Source organism: Eleutherodactylus coqui, chromosome 12, assembly GCF_035609145.1.
Source record: "Eleutherodactylus coqui strain aEleCoq1 chromosome 12, aEleCoq1.hap1, whole genome shotgun sequence".
NCBI lineage: Eukaryota > Metazoa > Chordata > Amphibia > Anura > Eleutherodactylidae > Eleutherodactylus > Eleutherodactylus coqui.
Window position 1 is genome coordinate 15,298,943 of NC_089848.1, and position 16,144 is coordinate 15,315,086.

General features: G+C 41.9%; 1 protein-coding gene across 1 annotated transcript in view; it reads left to right on the plus strand.

The window, feature by feature from the left end:
- The window catches only part of STAC (SH3 and cysteine rich domain), a 361,279-nt gene that overhangs the window by 100,182 nt on the left and 244,953 nt on the right, over positions 1 to 16,144 (plus strand). The window contains exon 2 of the mRNA XM_066585075.1: positions 2,712 to 2,988. Coding sequence (XP_066441172.1) covers positions 2,712 to 2,988 — 277 coding nt within the window. The remainder of the gene's footprint in view (positions 1 to 2,711; positions 2,989 to 16,144) is intronic.

Below are 16,144 nucleotides of genomic sequence, written 5' to 3' on the forward strand. Positions count from 1 at the left end.
GCGGCCCTGGCTCTTTCATGTGTCCCGGCTGCCGGGCAGCTGGCGCATGCGCAGACCGGAGCCGGCGGCCGGGCGAGGGACGTTTCTGTGCGGGGCTCGCAGAGCCCCGCACAGAAATAGGACATACCACGGTTTGTGCGTATTGTAATGCACTCCTATGCAGGCTTTCAGTGTGCCCGTGTGCAGGTGGCCTTAGGCTGGCTGTCCACAGGCGAGTTGTCATTGTGAGATTTAAGGTGATAAATCGCCCGCTGACCTCGCGCGACACACTTTCCATAGGCTAACTATTGAAAGCGCAGCCCAACGTCCACGAGCGGAGAAACATAGCGATTCTCTCCTCGCGGGATTCAAATCGCGGCATGCTGCAATTTGCCGTGATTTTCCACGGTGAGCCTATCTATTAGATAGGCTCGCCACGGAGACCTGTTAGTTCTCCCCCCTGCTCCCCTGCGGCGGAATACCGCTAGCGATATTCCGCCTCAGCCGTGGACAGGTAGCCTTAATTACTCCTGCAGTCTCAGAATCATTCGACTTTTTTTGCTTTTATGACCTGCTTCAAATCTGTATATAGACACCAGCGAATCTTAGCCCATTCCTCATGGACGATGGCCTCCAGCTGGAGATGAGCGAACATACTCGTTTAGGGCTATTTCGCAATCGAGCATCGCTTTTTCCGAGTAACTGCCTACTCGGGTGAAAAAGATTTGGGGAGCGCCGGGGCTCAGCGGGGGGTTGCAGAGGGGAGTGGGGGGGGGGGGAGAGAGAGCTGTTCCTCACTGCGACCTCCCGCTCCACCACGCCGCCCCCGGCGTCCCCCGAATCTTTTCACCCGAGTAGGCAGTTACTCGAAAAAAGCGATGCTCGATTGCGAAATAGCCCTAAACAAGTACGTTCGCTCATCACTACCTCCAGTACACTAATATTCTTGGGTTTGCATGCTACAATAGCCCTCTTTTAATCCCACAAAATAAAGTTTGTAAATTTGCCAAATTAACCAAATTTGCAATGAGAGTTGAATAATTTTGATTGCAACTGTGTATGTATTTCCTGTCCAGTGTAAAAGACTAACAGAATGGAATCTATGTGAGGCAGAGGATTAAGTCTCATATTCTCCCGTATGGTGCCACCCAAGTTACATCCTAGTTTCCTTCCCCATGCAGTTTATTGCATTGGGGATAGAACCCAGGGCAAAACTAGCGCTGGACCTCGGCCTGAGTATCCCTAGGCCGCTTCTGGAGACCCCTAGGAGGCCTATATATATGTGGTGGAGTTTCAGGTTGTCAAATAACCCCACAGTTCCTCACTTACCGGAATGAACCTCGGCAGAAAATAAAGAGAGTCTACACACAATGTAGTATTTAAGTATCTTAGTCTCTGGGAACGGTCAGGGGCTGGCAAAACTTTACTTGAAAATTTAACATTGGATGTATAAAACACACCGGTGCAGGCAAGACAGAAGAAGGGGGGCCAGGGAGGGAACTCAGGATGATGCCGGTCCTATGGTCCTCGTTATCTGTATGATACCGCTCCTAGGAAGGGGACTCACTCTCAAAGATGAAACTCAGGATGATATTGGCCCTACAGTTCTCGTTATCTGTATGGTACCACTCCTGGAAGGGGAAGGGGCAACCTCTCCACAGACACTCACTTATTGAAGTATCTCTGCACGGTGGTCTCCACTTTCTTGCATATAGAAAAACTATGTGCGAAAAAGATAGGGCTGATAATCCGGATAGTGAAAAGAAAACCATTGAAATGAATGGTTTTCTTTCGTCCAGTAATCAGGTCAACAAAATGGGACAAAAATCCGCCCATGTGTTTAAGCCCATAGGCGTACTGTGAGGGGTCGCTGGGGTTGCGGTGGCGACCTGGCCCCTGTGCTCAGGGGGCCCCGAGGCCGCTCTCTGCCGTACAGATATGCACAATTAGGGCATTACAAGTTGGCCGCTCTGCCTGCAGCACCGCAGCGATCACAGGGCAGGCAGTGCGGCCAGCCCGAGAAGAACTAGAGAAGAGCAGTGGGGGAGAAAGAGGGAGGCAGTCACATGGGCCGACAGGGCACAGTGATGATGTCATAATGTGCTGTCCCTGCCTTCTGCTGAACGGCGTCCACTGTATCTGCCTGTGCTGCTGCTATCAAGGAAGAACTGGGCCGGGCCCCGGGGTATGTGTATATGTGTGTCTGTATATGTGTATATACTGGGTGTGTATATATCTGTGTATAGTATGTATGTATGTATATTATCCATTCATTTCAATGGGAAAAAATTGATTTGACTTACAAGGCACCACTGTATATACCTATGATTTGTCAGAAGACCATTCTCACTGGAGTCACTCGTTAAAGGAAAACTACCAGCAGAATGATGTGGCTTTTAAGATGGTGCAGCATATTCTCCATATTTATCGAGCATCTTACTTATGCATATTTTCAATACAGTTTTCAATTTGGAAATGATCTAATGTGTCACAAACTTGTGTCAAGTCATTATAATAGCAGCAGAGTGTACAATGAAGTGTAAAAGGGAAGGGCACTTCCTATAGAGAGAGGAAAAAATGGGCTCTTAGGATCAGCAGTAGCAGACAGGAATGGTGAAATATACAAGGACATGAGTGCTCAGCTTCCCATTAAGTAATTTATACTGTAGACACCAATGTTTAAATCTAATAGGCAAATGTCTGATTTTCAAATCTTTCTTTATTGTTTGCAGCTGCAGAAACTTAAGAAATCACTGTCATTCAAGACCAAGAGTGTGCGGAGTAAAAGTGCTGACAACTTTTTCCAAAGAACTAATAGCGAAATGAAATTTCAAGTAGATTTGGAGCCAGAAGGTAGTCCAACGCACTCCAGCCAGATCCAAAGCTCAGAGACTCAGCCTTCAACCCCTACCAAAGTCCCACAGCCACCTGACAGCAAGGCACATGTTTTTCAGGAGCACGTATTTAGGAAGCCCACTTTTTGTGATGTATGCAACCACATGATTGTAGGTAAGACTTTTAAAGCAGCCTAAAATTATATTGAATATATGTTGGATATCATTTGAGCTTGCTGCAGTCCATATGCTGGAAAATACATGATATGTGGATCCAGTTTCATTGTTTTTGTTAGTCAAAGATAATTTTATGACCAGAATTAAAAATGATTTTGTATATTAATCATTAGAACAAATGAAAATTAGTTTTCATTAAAGGAGTATTCCAGGACTTTACAGATTTCTAACCTTTCAACGCAGCCAGCCTCAGCGAAGCATTCAGTAATGCCTTTTCTTTATGTTAAATGAGTGCTTGTGCCTCAATCAGGGTGTCACATGACCCCTGCTGTCCTGATTAATGAGACTTCCTCTGATGTAATGACAATGGTCAGGGCTCCCAGCTTCCTGTCCTGACCATCCAGTCTCAACCTCCTGAATATTTATGAGCTGGACGGGAAGTCAGGAGCAGGCACAGTTGTAACCTCAGAAGAGCACAGCCCAGCCCCGCAGCCTTTTCCCTCCAGCTGTTACTACTCTGATGGCTGTGGCGTTGGCAGTAATATGTTATGTATTCATAGATGGGAGCTCATGTTTTATTCATGAACACAATGTATAACACTACTGGGTAAATGAGCAGTAAAGTTACATCTCTGGATGGTGGATGTAGAATATACATCTTATTCCTCAGCATTGCTATTCACTGGAAAAAAGATCTGGAAGGTAAAGGTGTATATTACTCTGTATGGTTGATGTAGAGCTGATACTATGTGTATCTGTCTATGTAATGGCTAAGAATGCTGTTTTTGATATGGGAGACTTGGGTTGAAACGCAGTCCGTATTCAGGTAGGGACCCATTCTGAACAAAAATAATAAATACAAAAAGTGGCGAACTAAACTAAAATGGGTGTATAAGTCCTTGCCTGGAGTATGTAGTGTGGTACCTCAGTGCAGATTGTGTAGATGGTGGGAAATTACTCCAGGAAGCAGGATTTAGCTGGTAAAACACATTAACACTTTATTGGCAGGGAGAGAGAGAGAGTTCTTTATTTGGTGGCAGTTACACAACTTGCATTACAGTTACTTGAAGTAGATTAAGACAATTTGACATTAGAAAAACACTTGGATTAGACTTGGGAGGTGAGGGTTTAAATTCCTCTTCTTGTCCACCTGACTTTACACTCCAGCTTTGATTATCTGACTGGGATTACAAAGAGCTGAATATTTCTGGCTTGCTTGTCTGGACTAGCTTCTTGCTGCAGTTCTCTCCTGGCCAAACGCCTTTCCTTCTCTCTCGGTATCTCTCCACTGCTAACTCTTTAGAACAACTTGTCCTTGGTTACCTACACTTCAGTGTTCCACTTCCAACTGTAATGGCCCGAAGGTGTGGATGACTGTTGTGAGTGAATACTGTGTGTGTGCCCATTTAACTGCATGAGTTAGGTGATTGAAAGACTTGAGTAGTTAAGAGGCAGAGTTTAGTGAGGGAGAGTGGAGAAAATGTAGTCGGAGGTGGTGGATGTTCCTGCACTGAGCTAGGTGTAGAGTAAAGGGTATCCTGTCACGACAAAAAGAAGAGAAGCAACTTAAAAAGCCAGAGAACAAAATGATAAACTTGATTGAATGTTGTTACTGAGTCAGGAGTGCATACCCAATTGAAGGTCTATCAGATAACTGAGAGTGAAGACGTCTGCAGTTCAGAGGGAAGAATGTCTCCTAGTAAGCGCGTGATATTCAAGGTGTGGAAGAGAAGTGAAAATCTGTAAAGAAGATTGTTAATTCTGCACAATGTACTATAACCTCCAGTTATTTTTCTGGAAAACTCATTATCGGACTGTGGACTCTTTATTTCTTGCCATATGAATAACAGTCTAGAAGAGGTGCTGGTGTTATGTGACATTTATATTTTTTAATGCTACGTTACTGTTCACTGCGAGCGACTGAGCTAGGCCAAGCTCGCACCACTGGCGGGAGAGATCGTAGAGGCACCCATGATGTCCATCTTGCTTTCCCTGTGATCTCCCCCATCACAGCGGGCCTCCCGCTCGGGTCAACCGTTCCACCACCAGACTGGCTTACTCCTTGTTCCTCCCCGACCTCTCTCAAGCTCAAGTCTAGTTCTGCACTTGGAAGACTTGCTTACCTCCGCCCACTCTCTTTTTTAATACTGCCACACTAGTTCAACCTGTAATGGGGATCTAGGCTGCCAATCACAGGCTATCTACTCTTTGCTAAGCCTAGCTAGCCACTCCCCTGATTATTGCTAGGTGACCTGTAAACACCAGAAGTTGGAGAATATAGCCAAAACAAAGATTACTGTGGAGAAATATGAACAATAACATCATAACTTTTAACACTTACTGTACTATACATCACACTTAAACCTGATTCCAAGACAATAGTCAACACAGAAAGTGCTAGAATACCCAACTCTGGGGTACTACAGATTATGGAAAAGGAGAATTGCTCTTTGCAGCAGCTCTCTATATGCACTACCACAGTTTCGTTAAGGCTCAATATATTTTGATGTTGAAGTAGTTACTGTAAATGGGCACTGTCATTTCAATAAACTTTACAAAAATCAGGAGTACAAGCAAAAATTCAAAATTTTGTAATACTGTATATCTTATTAGACAAAAATGCTTTTTTCCCAACTTCACTGATCTGGCTTGAACATCAGGGTAAAAGTTAATAAGGCACTGGTGCAACTAGTTAGCAAGTAATGTTTTTAAATGGACTTCAAACTGAAGTGTAAAATACATAGTACCATAGTATGTAAGGCCAAAAAAGGCATATGTCCATCCAGGTCAGTCTATTACCTCCCAAGGTTGATCCAGAGTAGAGATGAGCGAGCACGCTCATTCAAGGCTGATACTCGAGCGAGCATCAGTCTTCTCGAGTAACTGATTGCTCGTCCCTCATCCAGGCAAGTGTGAGGGGTGGGGTGAGAGAGAGTGATCTCTCTCACTCCCCCCCCCCCCCCCCCCGATCCCACCCTGCTCTCCCCCGCCGCCCCCCCCCCCCCCGCATTTGCTGGGACAAGTAATCAGTTACTTGAGAAGACCGATGCTTGCTCGAGTATCAGCCTTAAACGAGCGTGCTCGCTCATCTCTAATCCAGAGGAATGCAAAAAAAACCCCAATGAAGTAGAAGCCAATTTTTCCCATTTAACCCCTTGAGTGGCACGCCCGGAAATTTTCCGGGACGAGCTCCACTGCCCATAGTGATATAGCCCAGAAGATTTCTGGGCTATGTTTCACTATGGGAGCTGCAGAGCACACTGCCATAAGCTGTGGCAGTGTGCTCTGCCTGCACGGACCCACACAGAGCAGTGAAGGACTTTAAAAAACATAAGCGGGAAGATATTGCCGATCTGCCGGCAATCTCACGCTTCTATTTTCAAAGTCCTGCACTGCTGTGTTTACAGGTTGCCATAGAGACCATTGGCTTGTCAGAAGCCAGCCGATGGACGCTGTGGCAGGGAGAGCTGGTGCTTGGCTGTCAGAGGATAGCCAGGCACCAGCTCTACACAGTAGAGAATGGAGAAAACCTCAGATCTCTGCTGTGTTAACCTTTTACATGCCGTGCTCTATACGACCACAGCATGTAAAGGGCTGACAGAAGGAGGGGGCTCCATCTGTCAGAGGATAGCCGGGCACCAGCTCTTACACAGCAGAGAATGGAGAAAACCTCCGATCTCTGTTGTGTTAACCCTTTAAATGCTGCAGTCTATGCAACTGCAGCATTTAAAGGGCTGTCATCATCGGACCCCCGGAATGTGATCAGGGGGTCCTGATGGGTCTCTGTGGAAGTCCCCTAAAGGGACAAAAATTTTAAAAAAAGTTAAATTATTAAAAAAATAAAAACACCTTTCTCCCTTTACTTTGTAAAAAATTAAAAACAAAATTACACATGTGGTATCCCTGTGTCGTAATGAAATAGAGAAGGCATTATTTACCGCCTTTTTTTCTTTTTTCCCCCTTTTCTTTTTTTCCTCCCCCAGTTTAAAAAATCATAACTCCTTTATTTATTCATCGACGTCACTGTATGAGGGCTTGTTTTTTGCAGGACGAGTTGTATTTTTTAATGGTGCTATTTAAAGTACCATATAATGTACTGAAAAACTTTTAAAAAATTCTAAGTGGAGTGAAATGAAAAAAAAGACATTCTGCCATCTTTCAGTGTGTTTTGTTTCTACGGCGCACAAACTGCAACAAAAATGACCTGATAACTTTATTCTATGGGTCAGTACGATTACTACGATATCAAACGTGTATAGTTTTTGTTTGCTGTAGTACTTGTATTTTTTTTTCAAAGACATTTAATTTTTTTAAATTATTTTTTGCTGCATCTTCTAAGCGCAATAACTTTTTTATTATTCCGTCGATGTACTTGAGCAAGGGCTTATTTTTTGTAGGATGTCCTGTAATTTACAGTAGTACTAATTCGGAATACATACAACTTTTTGATCGCTTTTTATTGCATTTTTTCTGGGAGACAGGGTGACTGAAAAAGTGCATTTGTGGCGTTCTTTATTTTTTTTTCAGACTATGTTCACCGTGAGGAGTAAATAATGCCCTACTTTGATAGATCAGACTTTTACAGACGCGGCGATACCAAATATGTATTTTTCTTTTTTATGATTTAGATTTTTTTATTATAGATATGGCAAAAGGAGGGCGATTTAAACCTTTATTACTTTTTTTTTTTTAAACTGTGAAAAAGTTGCCGAAAAAAAAAAACTATTTCAATTTGGTATTGGCATAATCGTTCTGGCCTGTAGAATTACTTTAATTTATTATTTATACTGCTCAGAGAATGCAGTGAATAATCTAAATCAAAAACATGCCAGAATTACAGATTTTGTTAATCTTGCCACTAGGAAAAATGAAATAAAAAGCGATCAAAATTTTACATGTTCCAAAAAATTAAATAAATGAAGACTAAAGTTTATCCCGCAAAAAATAAGCCCTTCTAGAGCTCTGGCAATGGGAAAAAAAATAATACGGCTTTTAAATGTACAAAAATAGCAAAACATAAAAAAAACTGTATAAACTTGGTATTGCCGGAATCATGTTGACTCAGAGAATAATGTTATCACATCCATTATTCTGCACGCTGAACGCCGTAAAAATGAAATCAAAAAAACAAATGGCAGAATTTCTTTTTTTCCCCCAATCTCCCTACAAATTTTTTTCCAAAGATATGCAATACATTATATATGCCCAAAAATGATGCCATCAAAAAGTACAACTTGTCCCGCAAAAAACAAGCCCTCGTATGTCTGTGTCAATGGAAAAATGAAAAAGTTATGGCTCTTCAATTGTGACTGCAAAATTAGTTGAAATGAATAAACCATTTTTAAAACCTGCCCTGGTGGGCACGACAGGGTGGTAAGAAACCTGCCACTCAAAGGGTTAAGGGGAAAAATTCCTTCAATCTATCTATCAGAATAATCCCGGATCACTGACCATCCTGAAGTTACAATATTATATGTTATAATCATTAATATCACTTAAAAAAGGCATCAGGACCCTCTTGTACTGTATTGAATTTGTCATCACCACATCCTCAGACAGAGAGTTCTATAGTCCCACTACCTTTACAGTAAAGAATCCCCTTCTGTGTTGGTAATGGAACTTTTTTTCTTCTAGACGTAAAGTGTGCCCCTTTGTTACTGTCACAGTACTGTCACAAATAGATCAAAGAAACTTTATTTAGAACCAGCAAATAGCGCATTTTGAGTTTTGAAGACCTCTTTGGAATGGGAGAACTGGCAGCATTAATTGTGAGGCCTTCCTTTTACACCAGACCAGGAGGAATTCCACCCATTCTTACTAATACATGTAGGGAGAAATGACACTGCAAAAAAGGATCATGCAACTATCTGCATAGACTTTGAAGACCTTGAAAAGAAGGTGAAGGAACTAGGAGCACAGGTGGTCTTCTCATCCATCCTGCCAGTGGATGGCCATGGAATAAGAAGATGGAACAGAATTCTAGAGGTGAACAACTCGCTACGTCGATGGTGCCGTCAGCAAAGGTTTGGATTTCTAGACCATGGAGTGAATTGCCTATATGATGGACTGCTTGCTAGAGACGGGTTGCACCTTACAAAAACAGGTAAGCACATTTTAGGTGGGTGCCTTGCTTCACTTATTAGGAGAGCTTTAAATTTGAACAATATGGGAAGGAAAGTGAAAGGCCAGGTAAAAATATACAGCTTATTAATACATTTTGGAACATCGCTATTAGAAGTGGAAATGAAGAACAAAGACAAAAACATCTGAAGGAAAGTAGAGGAGCACGATATACCGATCACAAACTAAAATGTTTCTACACAAATGAACAGAGCATGGGAAACAAACAAGGAGAATTGGAGTTCCTAACACAGGAAAGGAATATGATGTCATAGGCATCACAGAAACTTGGTAGGATGATACACATGATTGGAATACAAGGCTTGAGGGATACAACTTATTTATAAGAACCAGACCATAAAAAAGGGCAGGAGGTGTTGCGTCGTATGTTAGGAAAATATTCAACTCCATCGAGATTCAAGCTTTAGAGCATGGGAGTTCTGTAGAAACTGTTTGGGTACAAAAACAAGGAGAGCAGAACAGAAAGGACACTATAGGCTGCCTGGAAAAGCAGACGATTTTGATTAAGTCTTTCTACATCAGATGGCCAAGCTCTCAAAAAAGCAAGATATAGTGATTATGGGAGATTTTAACTATCCAGACATTTGTTGGGAATCTCCCTCAGGTAAAAGTAATGGATCCAACAAATTCTTATCTGCTCTTGCTGACAACTTCATCTTCCAAAAAGTTGAAGAGAAAACAAAGGGATCTGCTCTCTTGGACCTAATTCTTACCAACATGGAGGGAATGGTTGAGGAAGTAAGAATGGCTGGGACCTTAGGAGACAGTGATCATGCTATCGTTGAATTTTGGATAAAAGGGGGAGGAAGATCTGAGAAAACTCAGACCTCAAGGTTGGATTTCAGAAAGGCAGATTATAATGAACTCTGAAAGAGGATATGAAGAATCCAATGGCTGGATGTTCTTAAGGGCAGAAATGTCCAAAAAGGTTGGGAAACATTGTGAAATGAGATTCTCAAAGCACAATCGTTAACAATCCCTAAAAGAAGGAAGAATGGGAAGCATTTAAAGAGACCAGCATGGATGAACACAGAACGTAGACATGTTAAAAACGAAGAAAAATATGTTTATCAAATGGAAAGAGGGGGAAATATCTAAAGAAGAATATAATGCGGTCTGCAGAAACTGTAGGGCAAGTGTCAGAAAAGCTAAAGCTAATAATGAATTGAGGCTTGCAACAGAGGCCAAAAGCAAAAAAAAAAGGATTTAGGGGGGTATGTCAAAAGCAAAAGAAAAGGCAAAGATGCTATTGGATGCTTACAAGATGAAAATGGTGAATTGGTTAAGGGCTTAGTCGCAGGGGTGTTTTTTCGCACGATTTGCAGATGCGCTTGCGATCTGCAGATGTATATATCCAATGCTTTGCAATGGGATTGGCCACATGGTCGTTTTTTATGCGGATGTACCGAGAATTATATGACACAACGATTCACAGAACGCATGTAACTGTGTTCTGCGCAAATCGTTGTTCTTGTATATGCGCTCAATGGGGCCGGCAGCAGCAGCGCCGACCCCATTGAAAACATATACTAAAGATTGTTCTCCTCTGCCACAGCTGTAACAGCTGTGGCAGAGAAGAACGATGTTCTCCCATTGAAATCAATGGAGCCAGCAATTCAGCCGGCTTCATTGAAAGCAATGGGCTGCCGGCAAGCGCTGTATTAATTTTTGAATTAATTATATTTGAAGCCCTTCCCCGAAAACCATCCAAAAAAGTATAAAAAATAAAAAATATATACACTACCGTTCAAAAGTTTGGGGTCACATTGAAATGTCCTTATTTTTGAAGGAAAAGCACTGTACTTTTCAATGAAGATAACTTTAAACTAGTCCTAACTTTAAACAAATGCACTCTATACATTGCTAATGTGGTAAATGACTATTCTAGCTGCAAATGCCTGGTTTTTTGTGCAATATCTACAAAGGTGAATAGAGGCCCATTTCCAGCAACTATCACTCCAGTGTTCTAATGGTACAATGTGTTTGCTCATTGGCTCAGAAGGCTAATTGATGATTAGAAAACCCTTGTGCAATCATGTTCACACATCTGAAAACAGTCTAGCTCGTTACAGAAGCTACAAAACTGACCTTCCTGTGAGCAGATTGAGTTTCTGGAGCATCACATTTGTGGGGTCAATTAAACGCTCAAAATGGCCAGAAAAAGAGAACTTTCATCTGAAACTCGACAGTCTATTCTTGTTCTTAGAAATGAAGGCTATTTCATGCGAGAAATTGCTAAGAAATTGAAGATTTCCTACAACGGTGTGTACTACTCCCTTCAGAGGACAGCACAAACAGGCTCTAACCAGAGTAGAAAAAGAAGTGGGAGGCCGCGTTGCACAACTAAGCAAGAAGATAAGCACATTAGAGTCTCTAGTTTGAGAAACAGACGCCTCACAGGTACCCAACTGGCATCTTCATTAAATAGTACCCGCAAAACACCAGTGTCAACATCTACAGTGAAGAGGCGGCTGTGGGATTTTGGGCTTCAGGGCAGAGTGGCAAAGAAAAAGCCATATCTGAGACTGGCCAATAAAAGAAAAAGATTAAGATGGGCAAAAGAACACAGACATTGGACAGAGGAAGACTGGAAAAAAGTGTTGTGGACGGATGAATCCAAGTTTGAGGTGTTTGGATCACAAAGAAGAACGTTTGTGAGACGCAGAACAAATGAAAAGATGCTGGAAGAATGCCTGACGCCATCTGTTAAGCATGGTGGAGGTAATGTGATGGTCTGAGGTTGCTTTGGTGCTGGTAAGGTGGGAGATTTGTACAGGGTAAAAGGGATTCTGAATAAGGAAGGCTATCACTCCATTTTGCAACGCCATGCCATACCCAGTGGACAGCGCTTGATTGGAACCAATTTCATCCTACAACAGGACAATGACCCTAAACACACCTCCAAATTGTGCAAGAACTATTTACAGCAGAAGCAGGCAGCTGGTATTCTATCGGTAATGGAGTGGCCAGCGCAGTCACCAGATCTGAACCCCATTGAGCTGTTGTGGGAGCAGCTTGACCGTATGGTACGCCAGAAGTGCCCATCCAACCAATCCAACTTGTGGGAGATGCTTCTAGAAGCGTGGGGTGCAATTTCACAAGCTTACCTCAACAAATTAACAGCTAGAATGTCAAAGGTGTGCAATGCTGTAATTGCTGCAAAAGGAGGATTCTTTGACGAAAGCAAAGTTTGATGTAAAAACAATGTTATTTCAAATACAAATCATTATTTCTAACCTTGTCAATGTCTTGACTCTATTTTCTATTCATTTCACAACGCATGGTGGTGAATAAGTGTGACTTTTCATGGAAAACACAAAATTGTTTGGGTGACCCCAAACTTTTGAACGGTAGTGTATATACTCACCTTTTTGCAGCTGAACTGCTTTCTGTAGTATTCCCCACCTGCTGAATGGGCTGCCTCTGATTGGTCACAGTGCTCAGCCAATCAGAGCCAGCACTCACTCACCCATTCATGAATTCATAGCTGCAAAGACTAAAAGCAATGGGATAAAACTGAAAGGGAGGAGACACAAATTAGATATCAGAAAAAACTTTCTGACAGTGAGGGTGATCAATGAGTGGAACAGGTTACCACGGGAGGTGGTGAGTTCTCCTTCAATGGAAGTGTTCAAACAAAGGCTGGACAAATATCTGTCTGGGATGATTTAGTGAACCTGCTGAGCAGGGGGTTGGACCAGATAACCCTGGAGGTCCCTTTCAACTCTACCATTCTAAAACAAAAAACAAAGAATTAATATAAAATTGTATAACTATCCAGCTGTCTGGTGAAGAGGTCTGTGAACCTCAGAACACATTTGCTGGAAGCATCACTTCCCAACAGGTTGCACCAGTGCCTTATTAACTTTTACCAAAATGTTCATGCCAAAACTCGGTGAATACATGACTTACGGTTGACCAGCGTTTTAGGCTGGCAGCACCTAGTGTATTCTATACCATCATGCTCCTTAGGCCAGAGCGCACCAGCTTGCTCTCTGTGCCACAAATTTACTGCCCTACACATTTCTTTTTTTCTCGCTTCGATCACCTTCTGAAATGGTTTTATTACTCATCTCATAGCTGGATTAACATATACACTGCTTAATAATGCTGTATAACATTGTTCCATACTGCTTCTGAGGGTGGATTACACAGAGATACAGTAGAGGAGCAGGGTCTCCTTCTCCCTGTGTGCTGTCTATGGGAGAGATAATAGTATTGAGTCTTCTATCACCAGCTCAGAAAAAAAACTGATGGTTGGATATACAGCATGCAGAGGGGTAAAAACAGGTTAAAAATTAGATATGCAAGTCACATTAATTGCCAGAAATAATGCTGTTCCTAAGGTACAAATGACAGCTTATTCTAATTAGCCATCTAAAATTACAGGTATGTGTTAATTACAAATAGTTCTGCCTATCTTTTCATATTTTTTTAATATATTAATTTTTGAACATAAGATTAAAGTAGTCATAGACAGCACCAGAATATGCATTCGATATTCTTGGCTCTACCAATAAATACAGAGTATTGTTAACTTCAGATGCAAAGATTCAGGGCCAAGGCCATGACGAGCCATCTGGTATTTCAGCACAAACAACTGAAGCCATGAAACAGAAGCTGTTATTTCTATTTAAGAAATGTATCATGATTTAACTGTCACGTTTAAGAAATGTACAAGCTTGGGACAATATGTTCAACAATAGCTTGAGTCATCAACTTTGATAAAAGTAAGTCACATTTATTGCAATCTAATTTTTTGCCTGTCTGCATTATAGAGGCCTGATGGAAAATTACTTCCGTGAGGGTGACTACCCACTAGTCGTTTTATTTCACTGTGAAATTCGCAGTGTTTTTTTTTTTTTTCTACAGGGGTCTATGGGACTTGTAATGTTAAAATCGCGATCACGCAAAATCGTGATTTTGCATGATTGCGATTTTAGCTTTACATGTCCCATAGCCCAAAGACCGCTGCAGAAAAAAGAAACGCTGCGAATTTTGCAGTAAAAAAAACGCTAGTGGGTAGTCACCCTGATAGAAAGGTTCAGTGTACAGCACCATTAGTATTTGTCTATGTTGTTTACTCATACCCCATTCCTCCTCTCCTCTTTAGTGACATTCACCTCAATGAAAATTATGGTAAATGCTAAATATAGTGATAAGAACTCAGAGAAGTTGCAAACCATGCCTCAGGAAATGTTATATAGGAAAAGAATTGGCCATTTTTAAAAATGTAAATAGTTTTTTCATGCTTTCCATGAAATTTTGTTTTTATGCACACAGATTTCAGTAGTTGTGACATAGTAAATCACTTATTAGCAGCAGTGAGGTTTTTGTAGGTCTCTATCCCTCTGCTGCAGCCAAATCCTCACCCTTTTCTCTTCATAGACCTCTATGGACAGCATGAGAGAACATCCTCCACTTCCTGTGTGGAGTCTCAGTTACTAGACTAGAGCTATACTTGATAACAGGCAGTGGACAGCAAGTTAGAAGGAAGTGGCCCTTAGTGATGGGTATTTTAGAGTTTTAGATTTTATTTTTTTGCACAACAATTTCATTTTAGGTAAAGTATTTTGAACTTTTGCTAGTTATCACATTGTCTGAAAGTGCAGTAACCAAATAAATGATGGGGTTAAACTGGTGCACACAAAGGACACCAACTATATAGCAATTCAGGAGGCTTCACACTGGATAATCCTGGGAAACTTTGTCTATTTCTCTCCAAGGAGCGAATCAGCATTTGTGTAAGATTTATTGAGTAGGCAAGGTGGCTTTAGACTATATTACCTAGCTGACAGGTACGTTGACTGGGAGGAACTAAAGTGCAGCCCTGTAGACTTGGTTTTATATTTAAAGAATATATGTCAAGGTCTGTATGTGAGCAGTATATACACCCCACCAATCACAAGAACGGGGGTCCCAAGTCTTTAGTTTTGAATGAGGCATCAGTCCCCCGTGTGAATGCCGTTCTGTTCCTTTCCACTGCTGGAGAGTACAAGCGTTCAGCACTCTCCAGCAGTCTGATCAGGATGATTAGAGCAACAGTGTAGCCCTGTTCTCGTGATCAGAGGGTCCTGCCGTTGGCCCTCACACATCTCAGACTTCTGAAACACAATAAAATTCTTGCTATCTGCAGCCACCAGGATGTGGAGCTTACTGTATATGATTAACTAGGTGATATACCGATGCGTTGCATGGCGCTATAAGCATAGGGATTAGTTATTCAAAATTGGACTTTCAAAGTTATTTCCTCCTCCTACATAATATCTGATGTTACTACGCCATTTTGCATTCCCATTGTCACTGGACACTCTGACAATGCTGTCACAGTATTCAGTGACAAAGGGACTCCCTGCGGAGATGAAGAAATCCTCTGCCACAGGTTTCACAGCTGTAGCAGAGGATCGCGATGTTCTCTGTATGTCAATGGGGCCGCCACAGCCAGGGGTTTCACATCCAAGGAATCCCCTGCCGCAGCTGTCACAGCTGCAGCAGGGGATAGCGGGCAGCACACTTTTTGAGCGGAAAAATGCTTCAGGTATGTGCGCAAAAATTCACACGTCCAAACGCCCTGTGACTGAGCCCTTAAAGGGGTAACCCAGAGATGGGCATCATTTTTTGAATTTCTCTAATGTTTCCACTTGTTGCCATTATTCCAAACATCCATTTAAATCATCAGACTGAACTCCAGTACCTTTTTTTGCTGACCAGCACTGCGGCTGCTTTCCATCCAACTTCATATTTCCACATTGTTATTTACAATGGTTGCTAGAGAGTGCAAAAACAAAGTCTCCCACAATGTACCATTGCTAATTACTGATGAATGCTCATATAACTCTTACTTCAAATTGCCGGAATACCCCTTTAAATATCTTGGAAGGAAGCTTGCAGTTTATTGCTGTACATTCTATTCTAAATTGCATATAGCAGGGTTGCAAAGCCTTACTTGAACACACAATGAGCAACAGCTTCGCTCGCACCTCATTTTCAACGGAATTTTTAGATTTATATAG